At 38.5% G+C, this 21817-nt stretch overlaps 1 protein-coding gene across 3 annotated transcripts in view; it reads left to right on the top strand.

The window, feature by feature from the left end:
- si:dkey-91i10.2 (uncharacterized protein LOC555224 homolog) overlaps positions 1–21817 on the top strand; it is a 67379-nt gene that overhangs the window by 35676 nt on the left and 9886 nt on the right. For all 3 annotated transcript variants that reach the window (XM_024287030.2, XM_024287029.2, XM_024287031.2), the window contains 2 exons: positions 9917–10058; positions 13720–15323. In XM_024287030.2, coding sequence (XP_024142798.1) covers positions 13780–15323 — 1544 coding nt within the window. In that variant the 5' untranslated portion in view covers positions 9917–10058; positions 13720–13779. The remainder of the gene's footprint in view (positions 1–9916; positions 10059–13719; positions 15324–21817) is intronic.

Below are 21817 nucleotides of genomic sequence, written 5' to 3'. Positions count from 1 at the left end.
TTGACTGGTTGGCTGACATTATCTAGTCCAGTTTATTGTCCATATATATATATATATATATATATATATATATATATATATATATTGTATCATATCATATCGATGCACTAATATCATTGACCCTTTAGATTCCAGTGTTATAGAAGAGCTTGAAAATAGAGCCAGACAAAGTCACAGAAGAGACCGCTCTATACATTTTAAAGAATTATAAAGAACATTCTGCCATCAGGAATAAGTAAGTAATAAAAAAAATTCTGAATTCCGATCTATTTCTCTGTCCAATCCAGAATTTATGTTTACGGATGTACTACCTCTTGCTATCTCTGATGAGTCATTGCAATCCTATTAAGAACTGTATAGAAATTCATTAAAAATGCAGTAAGCTGTGTTGTATGTATAATGCATTTAACTCTGGTGGGAAGCGAAAGTACTTTCCATCAGGACGGACGTTTCTGTAAGTCATAATTACAGTGAATCGAAGTGCTTTTGAAAGCAAAGTTTGACAACTTTATGAATTTGCCAGATCTAAACCAAATCTATACAGCTTCTATATCGAACTGTATTTAAACCACAGAGTTAAAAACAGAGAGCTCCCTCCCTCTGACTGAAGTAGTGGAGGATCCAAAATGGTAGCAAATGTCAACAAACTTTAGAAATTCAACACTGTAATAAAACCACACCAGCTAGATGAAAAGAATAAGGTGAATGAGGCGTTGGAGTCAGCAAGGAAGCTGAAGGAATGAGAATGTGAATTGATTACATACAATCTACACACCCGTGAAGGACTGGAACTGTCTTCATAATGTGGTTACAGTAAGAATGTGAAAGAAAATACTTTGACAAATCTCAGTTGTTTCATTTAGCCATATTTTGTTCATTTTAACAGCACTTATTGTTTTAAACTTGCAGCAGCAGTTTATTATGTAAATTTGCTCGTGATCTGATCAGAACCGAATTACATAACTGTACAAAACTGTAAAATGAGTTAACTAAACTGGGGTGGGATTATATAAATTCGCTTCTTCCCACTCCCTTTCAAGCAATCAATCAAACTCTAATTGACTTTAGGTAATAATTTCATAATTTAATGAACCAAATGGGGCATAAGTGTATTTTTTTTTTTTGTTTGTTTGTTTTCTATTTTCTAATCAATGCATTTCATTATTTGTGTAAAGAGTTTGAAAAATCTGACCGGATCAGGTTTCCCCGATCCCCACATCGGCAGAGTTTTACACCAGATGCCCTATCTGACACAATTTTATCCAGGCTGGGGACCAGCATTGGATAAACTCAGGGACCTCCTTATGGATAGTTATACAGTAGTGTGAATGGTGTTGCCTAGGGACCCACAACCCCTGGGAAACAAACCCTGTTTCACTGACACATCCAGCTACCAGTTTTTGTCTAGATGAATTTATGGAGATAAAATAGACTCACCTCAATTTGTGTATGCGTTTCTTTTATTTTTATTTGTAACTCATAGAATACATTTTTTTCATAAATTTGTGTACTTGTAGTTCTGTATTCATATGTGCAACTATTACGAAAAAAAATGCAAGTACACAAAGTTACGCACAAATTTGGGGTGAGACTATTTTCTCTCCATATAAATTGACTAATTTCTCTTAAAGCTGTTGGATTCACTCCCAATGTGATGTTCCAGTTGATGCAGTTTCAAGACTTACTAATTGACTTACTAGTTTTAAGCCTTAAATTTAACCAAATATAATCCTATAGGTTGACCCCAGGAAGGTGGTACTTTCTGGTTTTAATGACGGGTAAATGACATGGGCACTGTGTACTGTGTACTCTCCATGGGATACCACAATAATTCGACTAGTGCTCTCACCTGGACGGTGTTCCCTCACTATATTGTGATTCAACTTTCCAATATTTTATGCCAGCTGATTGGCTGGAGACCTTGTCAATGAGTGCCGTGTCTCCTGGACATAAATCTTTTTGATCTTTGTTTTCATTCAATAATCCTGAATTAATTTTTCTATGAAGGTTTGAACTTTGAGAGTTTAAACAAGTGTTACAGCCTTAAACAATCCAATTTTATGAATTTCACTTATTGCAGGTCATTTTTAGAACATAAACCCGATGATAAACGAGGGAACACACTAGACAGTTTGATCTTCCACTTTCAGTTTCTTCAGTTTCTGCTAGTGACAAAAAGTTATTTCAGCCTTTTCACTTTAGATTTGAATCAGGGATCACATTGTGTGAGTTCGGAATGAGGAAGATCATTTTTTGTTATTCATGCAGCTTTTATAGAGTGCTGTTAGCACTCAGCATCAGTCTGTAATAAAGCTAAGGTCATTTCAGTCTAACCTCTGCCGCTCAAACTGTAATTTTCTAGCTTCCTGGAAAGCGGAGTTTAAATCTCCTCCTGTAAAGTGGCTCCTTGCAGTTCTTTTCATTTTGACAAATACTTGCTGAAGTTCATATAAATCGCCGTCATTCTGCCTGAATAACTTCCACTAACATCCACGCATCCAGCTTTGATGTTGCTGAGCTTGGTGTCTCGAGGGCCTCATTGCCTGGCTTCCCCGCCTCTGATGAGGCTGCTGGTGTGTAGTGTAGGTGTAGCTCACGCTGCCCGCGGCTGGTGTCTCATTAACCCACATTTCACTTCTAATGGGACACGGGGAGTGGTGGGCTGGGGGAGGTTAGCGTGCCTTCCCATTGGGAATGGGTCTGAGATGGGAACATGGAAATGTTGAGTGGGGCCTTTGAAGAGTCTCTTCAGCATTGGTATGCAGGGTGGAGGGGATGCTCGCAGCAGCTTTTACTACACCCTTATACACCTTTTTTCCTTTCAACCACTTAAACCATGAACTGCAGTAATTTTGGATAACACTCACTGTTAATGTGTAATCGGGGCTGGAAGCTAAAATTAAAAGGAGGAAAAACAGATTTTAGATTCTGTTAAAAGTTGCATTTTGTGAGATTTTTGTCCTTCTTAGCCTTATTGCTATTCCTTTTTTTCCTCAAAATTCCATAGATGGACAATCTCAAAAACATAATCATTTCCGGCTGTATTTGTCCCACAACCTCTGCTTGAAAGCTTCTGTCTGATTTGGTTTTGTGTTTCAAACGCTGCTCTCAGAATCAAACACAATTAGACCTTTGCTCAATTAGCAATGGTAATATCTCACCAAAATGGCGGAAACAATTACAGCTTGTCCTGCTTATTCTTTTTTTTAAAACACACAGTAAGAGGGTATGTATCTGCTCACTAAACCACTTATACCCTTTTAGACATTTGTCAATGTTTTTATGGTTTCTGCTTCTGTAGTTTCACTCAGTGAGCTGTTCTGTCATTTACCCACTTCAGGTCATTTCCATGTTTTTGTTCACACTGAAGTGATCTACTAGCCTTCCTTCTAATAAACTATTACAAGAAAAGCAAAATAAATGTGGATGCAAGATAACAGGTTTATGCCTTACTCACAAGCACCCATATGGGAGTCGACTCAAATGAGTCCATGCAGGTATTGGGTTGTCTGTGACCCCATGGAGGGTCGTGGAGAGGAGCAGCAGTATCTTAGGAGGAGCACAGATCTGTCTTGCAGTTCTCTTGTGGCTTGTGCGGCCACCTTAAAGGACATCATGTAAATCTGGGGTGTCCAAATCCAGAAACTCTTCCTTATCTGCTGTGATTACCTGGATCAGCTGTGTTTCATAGAGTTTCCAAGTTGTCTAGATCTTCAAATTTTGTGCAGGCCACCTGATTGCCCCTTACAGGTCTGCTAATTTTTCACCCATAAGGGCACTTGTAGCTTATTTACAGATCTAAAAGTTAACAGAAATTAGAAAAAAAGGAACAGGAAACAGTCAACAAGAAAAAGCGTGTTTTTCTTCTCTTGGAAATAAAAATAAGACTGCCTATTCTAACCGATCAGGAGAGAAGTGACACTAAGTGAAAGGCAGTTTTCCCCTACAGAGCCCACACCAGGATCTATCACGCTCAAGACTCGGCATAGCCCGGCCCGTCACAACCACTGAACATCAGGGACATGGGTCCAGCTCCAACCAACACCTAGAAGAAGCACAAAACAAATATGACATGTATCCACCACAGCACATCTATAACACAAACCAGGATCCTGATGAACCTTTATACTCTCAAGTGGAATATTCAAGAAAATAAGTTGGTGCAGACCAAACAACACAGTGACAATGTAAAGAGCTCATTTTAACTAAATTTTCTTCAAATCACCATGGTTTTTGTTCTGGAGAGATTCACACATCAGAGTTTGACAGACTTCTGTCAGAAGTGAAGAGTTGAGCTTTATTATATCCTATATTAACAATTTGGTGCATTTAGCATGTTCTTGTGGGTTTTTTTCCCATGATGGAAGACAAGTAGAAAGAAAATTTATCTTAAAATTGCATTTGTGAGTATTTCTTTATTCAAATCATTGTGAATCAGGAACCGACAAAAAAAATGCAGCTTGAAAAAAATCGTATTTGTGACCTAGAAAAACTTTTTCTATTTTTAATCTCTTATTTATTTTCTTATATCTCTTCATTACTGTATTCCAGTGTCATTAAGTAAAACAATCCTTCAGTTAGAAGTCAGTGAACAACCTTTGGTAATTCTGTCTACTGCGTTCCTGGCTGTGCGGACGGGAGACTTCATTAGGATACTGCTCTCTTTTTAATGACTCGGCAGTTCTCAGTCTTCCTGTGTGTGTCCATTAAACATAAAATGATTAATTGGGATGAGCCTCTGTCTACTTAATTGAAAACAGTAAGCTAGGAGCTTAATCACCTTCAGCATGCGTTTATGTTGTTTTGTCGCCCAGCTACTTAGCTTATGGATCATGGTGGTTATTTGAAAGGATAATGTTCTTTACAGCTAATTTGTAACCATTTTTCCTAAAATAATCAATAATATCAAAAACACATTACAGTACATTATATAGAACCTTGAATACTATTTAAAGAATGAAGTAATGGATTTAAAAGAAGGCAGACAAATTGGAGAAAAAAGCCTATTTAGTCAACATAAATATAAAAAGTTAAAAAGCTTTAAAACTATGAAATACATGTTTTTTTTTTTAAATAGATTTTCCAAAAACAATGTTTTTCATAAAATAGGGAACCTAAAGGTTTCACTGTTTTAAAGAAGTACTTAAACCTGTGCATTTTAGCTGCTGTTTTCTATGTATTTGTAGTTTCTGAGGTTTTTTATCCATGTGCGGCAAACCATTATATTTCTATTATATATATATATATATATATTATATATATATATATATTATTTTATTACATTTTTATTTATGTTATATTTAAATTATCTCTATATTCTCTCTTTAGTCACATTGATATTCAGTTTTTCTCAGAGGGTGGTCATTTTTGTGGCTCCCAGGCCTCATAAAGCGTCCACCGGGGAGCTATATTTCTGTTTGTTGGTCTCTGGCAAAGGATCTGGTGTTGAGCAAAGTGAAATATCACAGCAGATGTCGGAGACAGAGAAGGCTGCACGCCACCATACGGTACGCACACAAACGTCTGGCGTTTTTCCTCCGCGTGCCAAGCCGAGAGCGCCGCTTGTCTAACACATACAAGCATTTGTAGTGCAATTGCAGGGATTTACATCGGCTTGATGCATAATAGATTAGTAAACTGTTATTTTCCCTTTTGTCTGCAGTATATGGCACACCGTTCATGTCTGATGAAAAACTGTGTAACAGAGTAGAACACGAAACAACTCAAAAGGTTTCATTTGTCTTTCTGTCTACTGGAAATTGAGCTCAGAAATCAGTATTTTTAGTTTCTTACAATAAAATATAAATAAATAAATGTCAGGTTTAAGTTATAAGGAAAATATTTAACAAAACTTATTTTTAATCTGAAAGCCACTGTTAAATTTGGATCAGAACTTTAGACAATATGGCAAATTTCAGTACTTTAGCCTAAATTCCTGATCTCTTTATGAATAATAAAAGATCGACATGCATTATCATGCAAAGCTTTTGACTTCTCTGTGAATGCGTCGAAAAGAAGGTGGAACCTCCAACACGTGACCAACGAGACATCACAATGCAGGTGGAGCCTGTGTGGGGAGGTCATGTGACCAAATGAATGTGATGTGGGGGTTCGCGGTGACGTCGAAAACTCCACCCATGCTCCACTCATGCCCCGCCCTTTTTATGACACATCTCCAGTCAATCGGCTCACTTGCACATCACACGCACCAAAGTGTCCATCCACTTCAATGCTTTAACAAGTTCTTCACATTTTTGTCATTGGCCTAAACTTTGAAACTACAACCAGGGGCTGTTTTAAAATAAATAGTCACTTAGTAACCTCATGGGGTTTGATATATAAGTAAGCAGTCCCTGTGTGATCACATGACCTATGACTGTATATTAGGTTCATTTAAGGTATAGAAGTGCCTCCACCTTTCTGAATGGGCGGGACAAACACACCTGTCAGTTGTAGGAACACGCCCAGTAGGGCTGTTTGGAGCCGATGATTATCTGTCAATCAAAAAAAAAAAAAACACATCACTGTTTTAGCCTAACTTTTATACTAAAATATAAAATTAGTTTGTGAATAATAAAATTCCAGTTGTCTTTGGTAATGAATTTATCCTCAAGGATAAAATAAAGTGCTGGAGTATCAGTCTGATTGACTGGATGTACTGGTAGATCAAGGGCAATCAAGAATAATCAGTATATATATATATATATATATATATATATATATATACATATACTTTTTTTTTTTTAAGTTTCCATTAGCCATCCTCACTGTGAAGTATGTCAGAGATGTAAGAATACTCTGATGACCCAGCATTCTAGTAGTATTTAAACGCATCACTTTCGAATGAATCTCTGAGACATGAAATAAGTCTCACCACAGATTTGTGCGTAACTGAGGTTTTTTTGTGTGTGTAAGAGGTGATTTGTGTGTAATTTTTTAAGATTTGCATATGCAATTAGTTTCAAGCTGTTGTAATTTTACTTTTTTCATGTGTAAATTGTATTTTTTTTATATTCATACGTTTTGCTTCTTATTCACATAATGTTTTATATAAGTTACAAAGAACTACGCACCCAGAAATTCAAAGTTATGCACAAATCAAGAATTACGCTGACACAAATTAAGAATACCCACACACAAATCAATGCATCAATTTAATTCAAAATAAATGTCTAAAAACTTTAAAATCTGCATATTTAAGAACATACATATGAATATTGTTAATCGTGATTTTATAATATGGGCCTATATGCACACATATTGCTTTAGATCTTTTGGAGGTGGTCGTTTTAAAAGTAGCTCGCTTGCCAAAAATCCATGGTGACCGATAAACCATCCAACCTGGATGCTGGATAGGCTCCAGCAACTTAGTGACCCTAAAAGGGTTGAGGGAGTTTAGGAAATGAATTGACTGATGGATCTTGTGGATACGGGTTAAATGTTACAAAAACACATCAACATAAAAAAAAAATAATAATAAAATAGTTTTCAGGTGTCTGGCATGCACAGTTGAGAGGCTGTCAGTTTAGCTTCCTTAAGGAGCACACGCTAAGCCATTCATGTGGAAATGGGAGGATGTACAGGGAACACCGGAGGTGTCAAAACTTGCCGAGCACATTATTATCACCTCTTCTTCTACAGCACGGGATGTGAAAGACATGCAGCGTACAGCCTGCAGTCAGAGAGCGGTGATATGACAGCCCAGCTCAGAAAAACACGCCCGCTTATAGGAGGTTCAGAAGGAGGAGAGGATGAATGAAACGGGCCGGAACGACTGAGAGCTGTCTAAGTGATTTAGAAACGCTTGCTGAATAAAATGAGGAGGAACTGCTGGAAATAAGTGGATACTTTCCTGTCAGATTGGATTCAGTGGGATGGTCGGGTTATTCTGTTGGGACACAGGAACTTCCAGAAGGGAAAGTTTGGAATAAAAACCAAAGTTGAATGAGCACATATTTGAAGAAAATAGAAATGTGAATGGAAAAGCTTTCTCTCTTAGTTGGAGTTTGAGGGGAAAAAACAGGAGGATGAAGTGCAGGTCCTGTCAGTCACCAAGCACTCCTGGGATGAAAGAGGAGGAGATGGGGAGGTTCACTGCTGTGTGTCAGCGGCTTGTCAAAGCTTTGGATGCGTGTGGTGCTCGGGAGTGTCATTTTTAAACGACAGACATGGAGGCAGATTTAGGTGGAGGAATCTGGATGCAGGATGAGCTCAGGAGCAGTTCTGTTTTTAGAGATGAAGTCAATATTCATGAAGTACAGCTTATCTGTCACAGTTGGTTCATCATCAGCAGCTGTCTCAGATCACATGACGACATTAATCTTTGCTGGAATATGACAGGAGCTCGTCTCACTGTCGCTCTTCTCATAAAATGTCCATGGCTGGAGCTCAGTTTAATCAATAACACATTTATTTTATGGAACCATCAAAGGCAAAGTTATCAACTATGATGTGTTCTTTAAAGATGAGTGGTTCTAACAGACCTTGTCACACTTGGCCCATCAATAATTATATCAAACTTTATTTTAAAAAGCATTACTAAAATAATGGCAGGTATTTCAGTAGAGGGGGACAGATGCCTGCAAAATCTGATCAAATCCAAATAACACACTACATTTTTAACAGGAATTACAGTTTTTCATGTGAGCTTTATTCCCATTTAAACCCTTTTTTCAGATTTTTAAATTATTTTTATGTCTGTCACCCATAGCTTCCTCCCACTCCCTTTAAATCAATCTATCATTTGATGCCTATTTATCCTATGTTTGACTTGTCTGTATGGATGTGAACCTGTGTTGATTGATTGTATTGCACATATTCTCTCTTGATTGCTTGAAATAAACCATTTCTAGTCAAATCAAATGAAAAATTGTATTAAAATAAGCTAATCAGTTTGAATAAGTGAGCATGCTCCAAACCAGTCCTGTAATGTGTCCATTCTTTACAGAAATCATAATTTTTATTATTATTATTCAATATTTGCAACTTTAATATTGTTTTTTCTACATAAGTGACATATTTGTTTCCCTTCTGTTTTTGGTTACCTGAAGATAAAAATAATAGAAAAAGAAATAGACCTAAAAAAAAAGTACATTTTTGTCCATTTACTGAATGCTATTTCACAGTTTCCTCTACAGTTTTCAGGTCTGCTCTGATGTTTAGGGAGGCTGCTTGTTAAATTCCTTCAGTCTTAACTGGTGGAGTTAAATCAACTTTACAGCCCTGCTTGTTTGCTTGTTTGCCAGCTTCTTAAGTGCTGCCCACTAATTTTTCTACAGGATTCAAGTCGGTCTTTGTAAAAGCCACTCCAATACCTTGTAAACCTTAAGTTGCTCTCCAAGCAATTTGAGCTAAAACAACTTTTAAAGGGATCCGTCATCCATTTGCACCATATTTTTAATGCAGATGTCTTTTTAACTTAAATTATAAACTTAAAATAAACCTCCATTTAAATCATTAATAGGCTTGACATAAAGAAAATAAAAAAATAATTCCCTGTGTGCTATTTTTAATCTCACATTTAACATGCATTTATTTTGAAGGGGGCTCCGTAAATAATTAACACACTGTCACATTCTGTGCCTACGCTCTTTTGTGCGTCAGCATGCGTTGCAGTGCTCTTGTCTGTCCTGACAGAGAAACACTAATTATGTAACTGACTCCACATCTAATTGAATCAGAAAAAAGAAAAAGGAGTGCGCGGCTTGCTTTACACTATCAGGGCACACCTGCTATTCAAGCCCGGAGTCTCTGTTACTCCCCGATTCTCTCTGGTTGGCTGTCGGGCCTGAAAGCATCAACGCTCGACAGCCTAATCACCTCCTCTCTGATGGTCTCCTATTATGCTTTGAAATGCCAGCTCATCAATCGATCTGTTTTTCTCCTCTTTTTGTCCTCCCTTTGTTTTTCTGTCTAGCTCCGGGCTGGCCCGTCTCAGCAAAAGCACCAGACAGATTGACGTGCCGGGTGGGATAGAGAAAAAGAAGCTGGATTGTCTGGAAATAGAGTCCGTCACCGGCTTGAAGACAGAAGGAGGACACAGGCTTGACTAAAATGGGGTAGGTTTAGAAGTTTGGTCTGTGTGTTGTGCAGAAAATAAGTTCTGTCCACAAACTGGATTCATGAAAGGAGACGTTCGCTCCTTGGTGGCCTCTGACTGGAGGAGTCATGATAAAGTTTAGAATTGTTGTTTTTCCTAAAACATATACATTCCAACAGAAATGAAAGATTAACAGACCTCATTTTATGCCATCTTTCTCAAAACAGTTACATTTTACACTTTTTTATGCCAGAACAGGATAAAAAATGCAATTAAACAGAAAAAATCTAAAACTTTTATAATTGAATTGAATTTGTGTGTTTTAAACATATTCTAGTGGCACTTTTCTAATGATGGAGAACATGTATGAAGACATTACATTTCTGAGTATTTCTTTATGAAACGAATGAATGCAGAAAAAATGCAGTTTGAAAATGAGCATGGGGGCTTTCAGTAAACAACTCGGACACGAATTTCTAATGAACTCCTGCGGCTCTGTGGAAATTATGTCCTAGAAAACGATATAGTTTCTTTTTATGTTGGCATCATCATAATTAACAGACCATTAGAAACACTTTGAAAGTAGCTCAAAAGAATCGGAGTGGACTTTAAAATGGACTTTTCAATACAGGACAGGAGTTTGGATGATTCTATATTTCATGGTCTGGAATATTTCACAACAAATTCTTCCATTTTACACACTCTAAATATATCAAAGAGGATTTTTTTAAATTAATTAATAAATCCAATGAACTTTGCCAGACACAGATTAACTTAGAAAGAGGTGATGTTCATCTGTTTAGAAGTACACTGAATCCAATCTCCCACCAGTCGGTAAGTCTTCCGTCGTACTGACTTCTATTCAGTTTTGTAGGAAGTGAGCTTCCCTGCAGACAGACAGGCTTCCTCTCTGAATAAATGGTTTATGTCTTGTTCATTCTGATGCAGTCCTCCTGATGCACTCACTCATGGTGCTGAAACACGGTGGTTAATTTATTACCCCGATTGTAGGGATGAGTTATGACCAGGTTGCCTTCACTGACACGCGGAGCCGAGAGCGCCGTCCTCCTGAGACACAGAGTTTAACTCAGCTGGAGGAAGAGTGGGCAGATGAACTCTCACCTTTAAGCTCAATAAAGCCAGACTTCAGTGGTCTGAATGTTTTTACCACTCTGGAGGGTGAGCATTCATAGTTGTGTAAAATTAAAGTTAGTGAGAGGCCTCAGTTTGTAAAGCCCAAGAAACAAAAAAAAATATTGGAAGACATTCATATTGAAAAAAAAATTATTAAGCCAGTAATTAGACTAAACCAAGATTTATAAATCTGTTGATGATTTAAAAATTACTTTTAAATTATAGTAAATTATTTAAAAAAATATTTTTTTGTTTAAGTGAAACTGTGAAATTATTAAATGTGTGATTGTGTTGTTATAATTTTAAATTATTAAGCTTTTATGGGAGTCTATGGAATATTTTTGCACTCAAGTGGCATATTTGTTTAACACTAAACATAACAAAAAATAATAATAATAATAATAAACAACAATAATAATAGTAATAATTAAGCTAGGATTGCTTAAAAGTATTGATACACCTCAATTGAAATTAAATCCAGCTCCTAAAGTTAACTTTTTTTTCTGTTTTTCTTTTATTTTTATTTCAAGCTTGACAGTATGTAATTACACAGATTCTAAAGTTGTATTGGTTTCGTAAGGAACTACGTTTTTCCTTTGTTGTCTGTCGGAAAAGTAATTACATGAAGGGACTGTAAAAACCCACTTGAAAATATTATTAGACTCCATGTTTTTGAAGAAAAAGAATCTAATTACACATAAATTATACCAACAAATGACAAAGATGTGATCAGATAAAAGGGAAAGTTCCACCCACATGGAAAAAAAAATAAATGTATAAAATGAGGGTAGACAAAAAAATAGAATCTATCAGATCACATTTATTCTAATACATAAATCCAAAAGACTTGAACAGACTCTTCACCATGATGAAAATAATCTCAAGCTCTTGGGCTTTATGTGACCAAACACTTACAAAATAAAATATAATAAAATTTGCTAAAAAATAAAATAAAATAGGCCCTTGAAAGGAACATACAAGTAAAAAGAAAAAAAAGGTCTTTGTGCACAGGAGACCTTTTCAGAGTCATTAACCTGAAAATGAAATGTGAGAAGGTGGTGATTTTAGAAAATATTGACCAGGTTTGATAGAGGGAGAACACTTTTTATACTATTTGTGACACAAACCTTTTAAATTCATCCTCCCTATGTCAAAGAGTTACACCACTGGCATGTACATGGAATCTCGGTCGATCTTAAAAATACAGACTCAGGATCAGTCTTGCAGTCTGATTAGGTGGTGCTTTTAATATCTCTTAAAAACATGAACTTTTTTTTTAGCTTTTAGTGCCAAGCAAGGCAGTCAACTGAAGTAAATGACCCACAAATGAACTCTACAACACAGAGCACTGCACCGCTTGGTGCGTTTTCTGTTTTCACTTTCAGTAACTTTTTTCCTATAAAAGCTTTGACAAATAACGATAAAGAACTGATCAAATAGTACAAAGATTAAACATGTATGTTTTAAAGTGTATTGTAGTGAAATAAAGTTAACACTTAAAAAAGAATCTTGAAGAACGTGGCCTTTTACACAGATCCGTCCTCCCATCAGTTCTCGGATCAATACGGTTATGTCCTCTGTGTTGTTTGGTGCCCATCGTTTAATAGACCGCCCACAAATGAAATTTAATGATCACACAGATTAACCCCGATCACAACCTCCCTTACCTCCATCAATGGATGCAAAGTCAGATGGAACTGACGATCGCTGCCAGTCCGGCGGGACATGGGAGCCTGTTCCTGATGAAGCATTACAGTTGTATTATCTGCATAATTCATCAGGGATGAGCCTTCTGAATCCCTGTTTCATAATGGCTGCCATAATTACAGCCCTGCACTACTGACCGATGCAGATGGGATATGAAAAATGGATGATGGTAGTTTGGGTCGAGCGGTCAACATGAGATTTGTGCTCGTTACAGAAAAGGGAGGAAGAGCTGCAGAGCTCTAATCTCTGATTAGTCAGCTCTGGTTGGAGGACAGCTAAGCAGTTATCTTCATTACTGTCTCCTCGTCTTCCAGCCAACGTCACACCCTCCTTGTCTCTTCTCTGTCTCGTTCACCCACTCCTTTTTTTGCTTCTCTGTCATCTCTTTTTGTTTTTATCCGTCTATCAGCTTCCTTTTTATATTAGCCTGACAAGCAGGGCAATTCTTGCCACAGTGAGGGGGGAAAAGCCAGAGGGAGTGGACTTGGTCCTGTTGATATAGAGTAAATGTGATTATTCCGGTGCAGGAGCTGTGGTTCAAAGTCTCCGCGTCCAAAGCTGTGCTTATCCGATATTCTTTTATGTGTGAGGACTTTATCATCTTCCATTTAGCTGAAGAACTCAGAGGCCAAGGCATCAAATTTAAACCGAGCTGAGCTCCGTGGTACGTCTGAGAATAAAAAATCAGTGGCTTGTTGAAATGTCTACTATTGTGGGTATACTGTCACATCAAAAATTATACGTTTTAGTTAAAAGACTCTTAGAAAGTGGCTTCATATTCCTGATTCATTTATGTAGCCGATCAAACATCTGTCTTCATTTCTCTTCCTCTCATCCAGGCTCCAGAACTTTGCTCCTGCCGACTGTGTCTTTGAGGACCCCTCAGTCTGCCCGCAGACATGCCAGATGTGAAGCCGCCCCCACCATGTGAATACCCTTCCACCTCCTCTGCCGTGCTCCCCGCTGGCTGTCACTCTCCACCGATCATGGAGCCTTGCATCGCCAACCTGCCCCTGTCCCCAGACCCTCTGTCCCCTTTCCCCCCACACAGACCCAGTGTCCCTCATTACCAGGGGCCTCCTTACTCACTGCTGGCCCGGTGCAACAGCAGCACCCTGCTGACTAACTTGGGGCTCAGGTACTGTTCCAGCAGGCAGATCCCTCTGGGCGTGGATCCCGGACAAGGGCTGGTCCCAGGTCCTTACGTTCACACTGGAAGCTGCAGCAGACCCTACAGGAGCATGGAGAACCTCAACTGGAACGCGGTGGCGGACTCTGGTCTGTGCAGACTCAGCGCGGCGTCCTGCAGGAGCGTGGACAATGAATTTATTTTACGTTACACCTCCTGCAGCCACTGGTACGACGGGCCCCCCGATGGGTCTATTCTGGGGGCTCAGGGGCTGGTACCCAACCCGGAGAGCTTAGCGTTTTACCCTCGACACGCGCCACCCAGAAAAGACCTGCCGCTCTTCCCTCAGTTGCTCCTTCCGGGCGGGGTTGACGAATGGGATGCAAGGAAGGGCCTCAGGGATAAACTCCGTCTCCAGAGTGCACGATCAGCTGCAGAGACTCTGAGGCCCCTCCCACTACGCCCTCAGGTAATTTCCAATTCCACACCTGCGGAACGGGAATGTGCGAATGTAGGCATTCCTGGATGCAGGCCACTTGGCTCCACGCGCACCTCCCCTGATGAGATCAAGCGGGAGGTTTTGAGACGTTTGCAGCTCCGGCGGCAGAACAGCAGCCCCAACCTGGCGGTCTGCGGCTCTCCATCCACTTCACAAGATATGAAGACATCCTACACTACGGACAGCATCACGAGTAAGAGGAGCGCAGCAGACTCTTCTTCGGAGCGCCACAGACCTCCTGTGGGACGGCTGCACATCCCAACATTTGAGGAGTTCAAGAGGATGAGACAGAGAGGTGTTGATTGTGTGGAATCGGTAAAACGTGACCCGCCAAACGAAGGAGGAGCTTCAGGCAACATCCCTTCTGATGAAGCAAATTTGAGTGAGAGTGGAGAGAGGAGGAAGGATGCTGAAGTGCTGGACACCACCAAGAGTTCAGATGAAACAACAGCCAACTGTGATGGCAGCCTGCAAATTCTCTCAAACACTGTGACCACGAGCTGCTCTACAAGCTCCGCCCCCTCCTTCACGAGCTCTCCAATCAGAACAGGCCCTTCTCCACGCTCACCTCTGCAGCCCCAAACCACACAGGAAAAAGCTGCAGGGGGAGAAAACGGGAGCGCAAAGCGCAGGAGGAGCAGTCTGGAGACATCTGGGTCAGTCCCCTTCCCACCCGGAAAAGACAGCCTGGATCGTCCGTCCAGCTGCTGCCCGGCGCTCCTGCTGGAAGGGACGGACCTCTCCAGCTATGGAGCCAAGATCTACAAGATGAAGGATGGGCTCATCGGATCTGCATTGGACCTCATCAAAAAGAGGTAAGTGAGGAAAAAGACAGAGGATTTTAGACCGCTTCATGGACTGGGGAGGGGTCTGCAACCTGATGCTCGACAGCCACATGACTTTTTTATCCCTCCACTGTAGCTCTTAAGCTTTAAAGAAAAATGTGTTTACATTCAGATAACTGAGCAAAGTGATGGTGAAAGTCTACATTTAAAGCACATATTCGGAAATTCAACTGTACAACAGACTTTTTGCTATTCAGAGACAAAATAGAATAGAATAGAATAGAATAGAATAGAATAGAATAGAATAGAATAGCCATGCTTGATTTGACTTTCTTGTATTTTTAGTTCAAGTAAACCTGCTGCTGTGAGGGGATCTTATTTTACTTATTTAGGTATATCTTATTTTGAAGGGAACTTTTAATGTGCAGGTGTCAAAATAAAATAAATCAAAATTGTTAAATACAGAAAAAAATGTATAAAATGCTGTGATTCAATTATTGTAAATATTCAAAAAAATTATATTTATAAATGAGCAGCTTAATGGGTTCAAAAACATAAACAAAGTTTATTAATCTAAATGGTAAAGTGGAACTTTGTGGCTTATTTAGAAACTGGCCCTTAAACCTCTTTTAGTGGGAAAGGTTGCAGACCCTGGCCTATAGGATTAGGTTTAAGCTCAAATACAACATGAACAAAATAAAGCACAAAAACTTAATCTTAAGAAAGTAAAGACCCTTATTGAAAGAAAAAAATATCTTGTTTTCTATCTTGCAAGAAAAATAATCATATCAAGAAAGTTTTTCCAAAAGCAAAAGCAGGTAGATAGGCTCCAGCAACCCTGTGACCCTGAAACGGATTCAGTGGGTTATGAAGATGAATTGATGGAGTTGAGGATACTTTTTTAAAAAACTTGACACAGTGGTCTCATTTAGTGTTCTTGCAATTTTCAAAGTAAATCTAGTCTTAGTTGAAATAAGGGTTAAATTATTTCTTTCTATATTTTACTTTGTATATCACTACAGTTTTAAATTTTAAGATTGTGAAGTCCTAAGAAACAGAATTTCAGAGTGTCTTTTTTTTCCTGCTTTTATTGTTACTTTTATGAGCCTCATCCAGCATTCACAAACTACCATCAGCCAGAACAGACCCTCCACTAACTGGACATTAGCATGTCGAAATTGGCAATTAGCATCCCAAGGCTGACAACTAAATATTTCAGCAATCTTGTACATCTCTGGGGGTAACATCATGCTAATGCAGGATCTGTGGACACAGCTGGAACTGTTTCTCCTGTGAAGATACTGAGGGTTTAAAAGCTCTATAATGACAATAATGATCTCTGCAAAAGCAAGCCACTTAGAAATAAGTCATACATTGTTACCCTCTGACAGATTTTCTTGAAATAAATTAAAAAAAGGTCTGTTAGTGGGATAGGAAAAATGCCAAGAATTATAGTCACCAAGACATGTTTTCTCAAACTAAGATTATTTTGCTGTTAAGAAACTTTCTTGATGAGATTATTTTACTGGCAAAAATGAAAGTAAGATCATTTTTACTTTTACTGTCTTAAGATTCCATTTTTGCAATGAGAGGATTTCAATTCTCCTTTTCCTGGTCTGTATGGTTTGAACCATCATCCAACCCTCTATTTGTCCTTTTTCTGTTATCCTGTTCGGATAATTGAGCTCAACTACTGAAATAATACGCCTTGTCTGTGGTGACATCTGGTAGCATCGATCAGTTCTGCAAGCATTTCATCAGTTGGAGAGATGACTTGTTTTTATAAAGTTTTATTCTTACATCTGTAGACTGTAAACATAAAACTCTTTTCCTGTGTTCTGAGTCAGTGTGCAGCCGTTGCAGCATGTACCAGGCGTGTCAGCGTTTGTGTAATTTGCAACAACAGAATGCCCCACCACTGTGCGCACATCCATCTTTTTCAGCACTCTCATGCTTTTGTGATATTGATTTATCTGTGCTGTAGTGAGAACAGCTGCAGGGTTGGCTCCACAGACTATAGACTGGAGGTGGGAGGCTGGTTTGAGGCACGACAGGCTGAAGGACTGCCACCATCTCTGGAGACACTTTTCACATCTTTATGTAAGCTAGTGTCTGCTGAATAAATGCAGGAATCACTTCACTTCCCCTCCTCTGGATCAAAGGCAAACAAAACAAAGGTGTGATGTAGGGCTCTGTTACACCTTTTAGGTTAAATACTGGACTTGAACGCTGAACTTGTTTGTTTGTACAAGACAAGATACAATTTAAACTCCCCCCAGCTGAACACTCTGTTAGATGGGTGATGGATGGTATTTTCACTCAGCTGTCCAGACTCTCTGCTGACTCTTCAATTTCTGTCTGTAGTGCTTGAGAGAATGATGGATAAGTCTATGGCTTGAAGGCAGCAGAAATGGGACTGCTTTGGAGGATACTTGCTGCCCCAGACCCAAATTTGATCTGTTCTTTCTTTTAACTTGTTAATAAAAACCTTAAAGGGCCAATATCATTATTTTCTTAAGTTTTTCATAGTACACTATATCGATCATATATTACTTTTGACATACTGAAGAAATAAAATATTTATGAAAGATTAGTTATTGTTATGAGTTTTTTTCTTACCTAAAGTAAGACACCTCAATCTCTGAGGCTCCGCCCTTTGCTGCTTGAGGGTGCCGCCCATTTTATGACGTTATCTTAGAGCTGGCCTCCCACAAAAACAAGCAACATCTGAACTTTTGCAAAAATGTTTGTGCATACCGTAGCTGAGCTAGCTAAGCGGCAAAGCTAGCTGAGTGGCAAAGCTAGCTAAGCGGCAAAGCTAGCTGAGTGGCAAAGCTAGCTGAGTGGCAAAGGTAGCGATTGAGCTGTGAAGCTAGCGACTTATCACTGCTAGCTGAGTAACAAAGCTGGCAGATGATCACTGCTAGCTGAGCGGCAAAGTTAGCAGCTGATCACTGCTAGCTGAGCGGTGAAGCTAGCAGCTGATCACCACTAGCTGAGCTGCGAAGTTAGCGGCTGGATACAGCCAGCTCCCCTGAAAAATTGGGTGTTTGTGTTAGCCTGGGGGCCAGTTCTGGCAGGCTCTTCCTGAAACTGGCTGTCTTCAATTTGTGACAGAAATCTTGTGCGAACCCGCTGGTTTTTGTGAATTGGAAGGGGCTGATGCTCAGAGTGCAGGTGTTAAGAGAATTACTCAAAAATATGTGAATAGATCAAAATACCACTTTGGGGTTGGTTATAGTGAGGGATGAACATTTATAATACACTTAAAAGCTCAAAGTTTATTTTGTATGGTGTAGGCCCTTTAAAAATGTAAGAATATGAAATATTTTATGTCCACAATCAACACAGTGTATGAATACGTGCACAAAGTCCTAAGTAGACACCTTTAATGGCAGTCCAACCACAAGTTGGGTGTTTTTTGACCAATAAATCCAGTTGTCTTCTTCTTCTTCTTTTCCTCGGCTTTTCCCATCAGGGGTCGCCACAGCGAATCAGTTTCCTCCATCTAAGCCTGTCTTCGGCATCCTCCACTCTAACACCAGCCACCTTCATGTCTTCATTCACTGCATCCATAAACCTCCTCTTTGGTCTTCCTCTAGACCTCTTTCCTGGCAGCTCTAGACTCAGCATCCTTCTACCAATATATTCACTGTCTCTCCTCTGAACATGTCCAAACCATCTCAGTCTGGCCTCTCTGACTTTATCTCCAAAACCTCTAACATGTGCTGTCCCTCTGATGTATTCATTCCTGATCCTATCCATCCTGGTCACTCCCAAAGAGAACCTCAGCATCTTCATCTCTGCTACCTCCAGCTCTGCTTCCTGTCTTTTCTTCCGTCCCACTGTTTCTAGTCCAAACAACATGGCTGGTCTCACCACAGTCTTGTAAATCCAGTTGTACTTTACTGATTTTGTAACCTCCATTGATGTTCACTGTAACACTGATGCAAATACCCACAATGCAACACACGTGGGTCTCTAGAGATTTCAACTCAACCCGAGGCTCTGTGAATTTCCATTGAACATTCATTAATTAAACATGACAGTATTCGTGTGATCAGTGCACCCTCGGGTGTTTGGCTACCACCATTTAGCTTTTGTTTGGATGTTTTATGTGGCACATTCTGCATTTTAGCTGCAGTATAAACAATGTTGTGCCTAACATATCAAAGCAAAATGACTGGGGATGAAAGGTGGGAGGTTGTGTGTATTTGAATTAATTTAACTGAAATGTATATAAGTATGACAGCCAGGCTCGTTTTATTGTCACATCTTGGGCGTTTAGCGGTGATCTATCACACGGAGAGGCTTGCTGATGAATTAGACCACAGGTTATTGCTCCTCATGCATCACCGCGTGCGTGACAGTTAATACTTTGTGTTCTGGAGATGCCGCTTAAATCGCAGTTTGTCCAAGAGAAAACCGATGGCAACCGTTGATGCTGCATCATCGAAACTGCGGTAATCATGTTGGTCTTTTTGTCACTTCAGCTGGATTTAGATATCAAACGCCTTTTTATCTGCAAGATTGGCTTTTTTAATTTATTGCACAATGGGAGCAAATTGAGAGACTGCAGCTCTGGAGACAGAGTGGTTCTCTAATCTGGAAAGAAGTTGTTGGAATAAAGTTGCAGAATATATTAATTATTTTTATTTATATAAATATTTATATATTATATTATATCTATTTATTATTTATTATTTAATTTCAAGCATTAACAGTAGACAATCCTTAAAAAATCACACATACTCATTTCAGAAATAGAGATTAATGCATTGAATTATTTAAAAAAAACAAATAAAAATTCATAAAAAAGTAAGAAGAAAATAACTCATAATTACTTCGACCAGTAATCAGAAATGTATTTTTGCAGTAATGCATAAAATACCTGCTCAGATCATTAAATACAGTGTTTCTTAACTAAACTCTAGTAGAGTTTGAATTATTGTTTATTTCAAGAAAATTGTTCAAATTTTAAGAATTTATGGCTTGTTTCTAGGGGTCTGTTTTTGCAGTTTTATGAAGATTATGCCAAACTGTGCATTAGTCCCATACATTTATTTAAATAGGAACATTTTTTTAATGCTGAAATGCAAAAAAAAGCTTCCAAATAAGACTGGAAGATAGATCAAATCTAATTTTTGAAGATATAAATAATGTAAGGAGTTTTATTTTTTATAAACATATAATAGATATCATCCTGAGATTGTAAATTCAAAGTAACTGAACTTTTTTTTGCTTTTTATTGACTTGCACGCTCATAGAAACAGTCTGGAAACCACTGATTTAATTACTTTCGATTTTGTAAGCTAGATGAGAAAATGTGCAGTTAAAGGTCACTCCTTCTAAATCTGAACATTTTAAAAGATTGGGATTAACACAGGAGGAAAACCATCATGGTAGAAGATTTTTAGGGTGACCCACTGCTGTCAGTGCACCAGACATGAATGAGGGAGAAAATAATAAAAGCAACTTTGCATGAAATCCCAGGAGACGGAATGAGCCTTCGTCTAGTTTGTATCCACCACTCAATAAAAAACAGCCATCCCCCCACCCCTGTTTCTAAAACAACTGCTGGAGGAAAGTCAATATTTTAAGAATTTACAGCTCGTTTCTCGTCGTCTCAGACGGATAGTGTTGAGACTCCATTATGAGGCTGACCTTTGGGTCCAATAAAGCTGCTGAGCTAACAGGACCTACGAGCAGAAAATAAAAACAATTAAAGCCAGAATCTCAAAAACTAATCGACTAATTGCTAACTCAATTTATACTTAAATTATTATTGATAATAGGGTTGAATTTAAAAAAAAATGGTTAAAGTGAGTTTAATTGGTAAAAATCAAGTACGGTGGCCCTGAAGTGCAAATCCCTCCAACAAATCATGTAACACAAAAACATATTAAAGATTGAAGCGACAATAAAAAAAGCAAAACACTGCAAGAATCTATATGACCACGGATTATTGTTGTGCTGACCTATGTTTTTGTTGAAAATATGTTGAAAAAACAATAAAGAAGAATAAAAAAAAATACTTAATTAAAAATACATTACATTTTAGAAATCAAACAAAAAAATGAAACAAAATCAAAATGAAATGTTTCTTAAAACAAAATTCACTTCCAGAAATCTAAATGAAATGTTTAGTAATTAAATATTGTTTTTATTTACGTAATGTTGTTGTGATTTGCACTTCAGGGCCACCGTAGTCAAGAGAAATGATTGTTTTTCTTGTTTTTTCATCACTTCCTGTTGAAGTTACAAGAAATCTATTGATTTTTTTTAAATACTACCAGTAATTTTAAGCTAACTGACAGTAAAATAAAATATTTGGTAATATTAAAATGTGACAAAGTTAGTAAAAGAGAAATTCTTCTGGCTACAAGAAAATAAGTAACTAAGCATTTGATTGGCCGTCTGCTGCAGCCACACAGGAAATGCATCATTGAACTTTTGAAGTAGGAATTTTAACGGTTTGGCGTTCGCATGTGTGGCGGTATGCTAGTGTTGCCCCTGTGGCTCAG

Source organism: Oryzias melastigma, linkage group LG21 (genome assembly GCF_002922805.2).
Source record: "Oryzias melastigma strain HK-1 linkage group LG21, ASM292280v2, whole genome shotgun sequence".
Classification (NCBI taxonomy): Eukaryota; Metazoa; Chordata; class Actinopteri; order Beloniformes; family Adrianichthyidae; genus Oryzias; species Oryzias melastigma.
The sequence above is the reverse complement of the archived record's forward strand: the minus strand, read 5'-3'. Positions and strand labels throughout refer to the sequence as shown.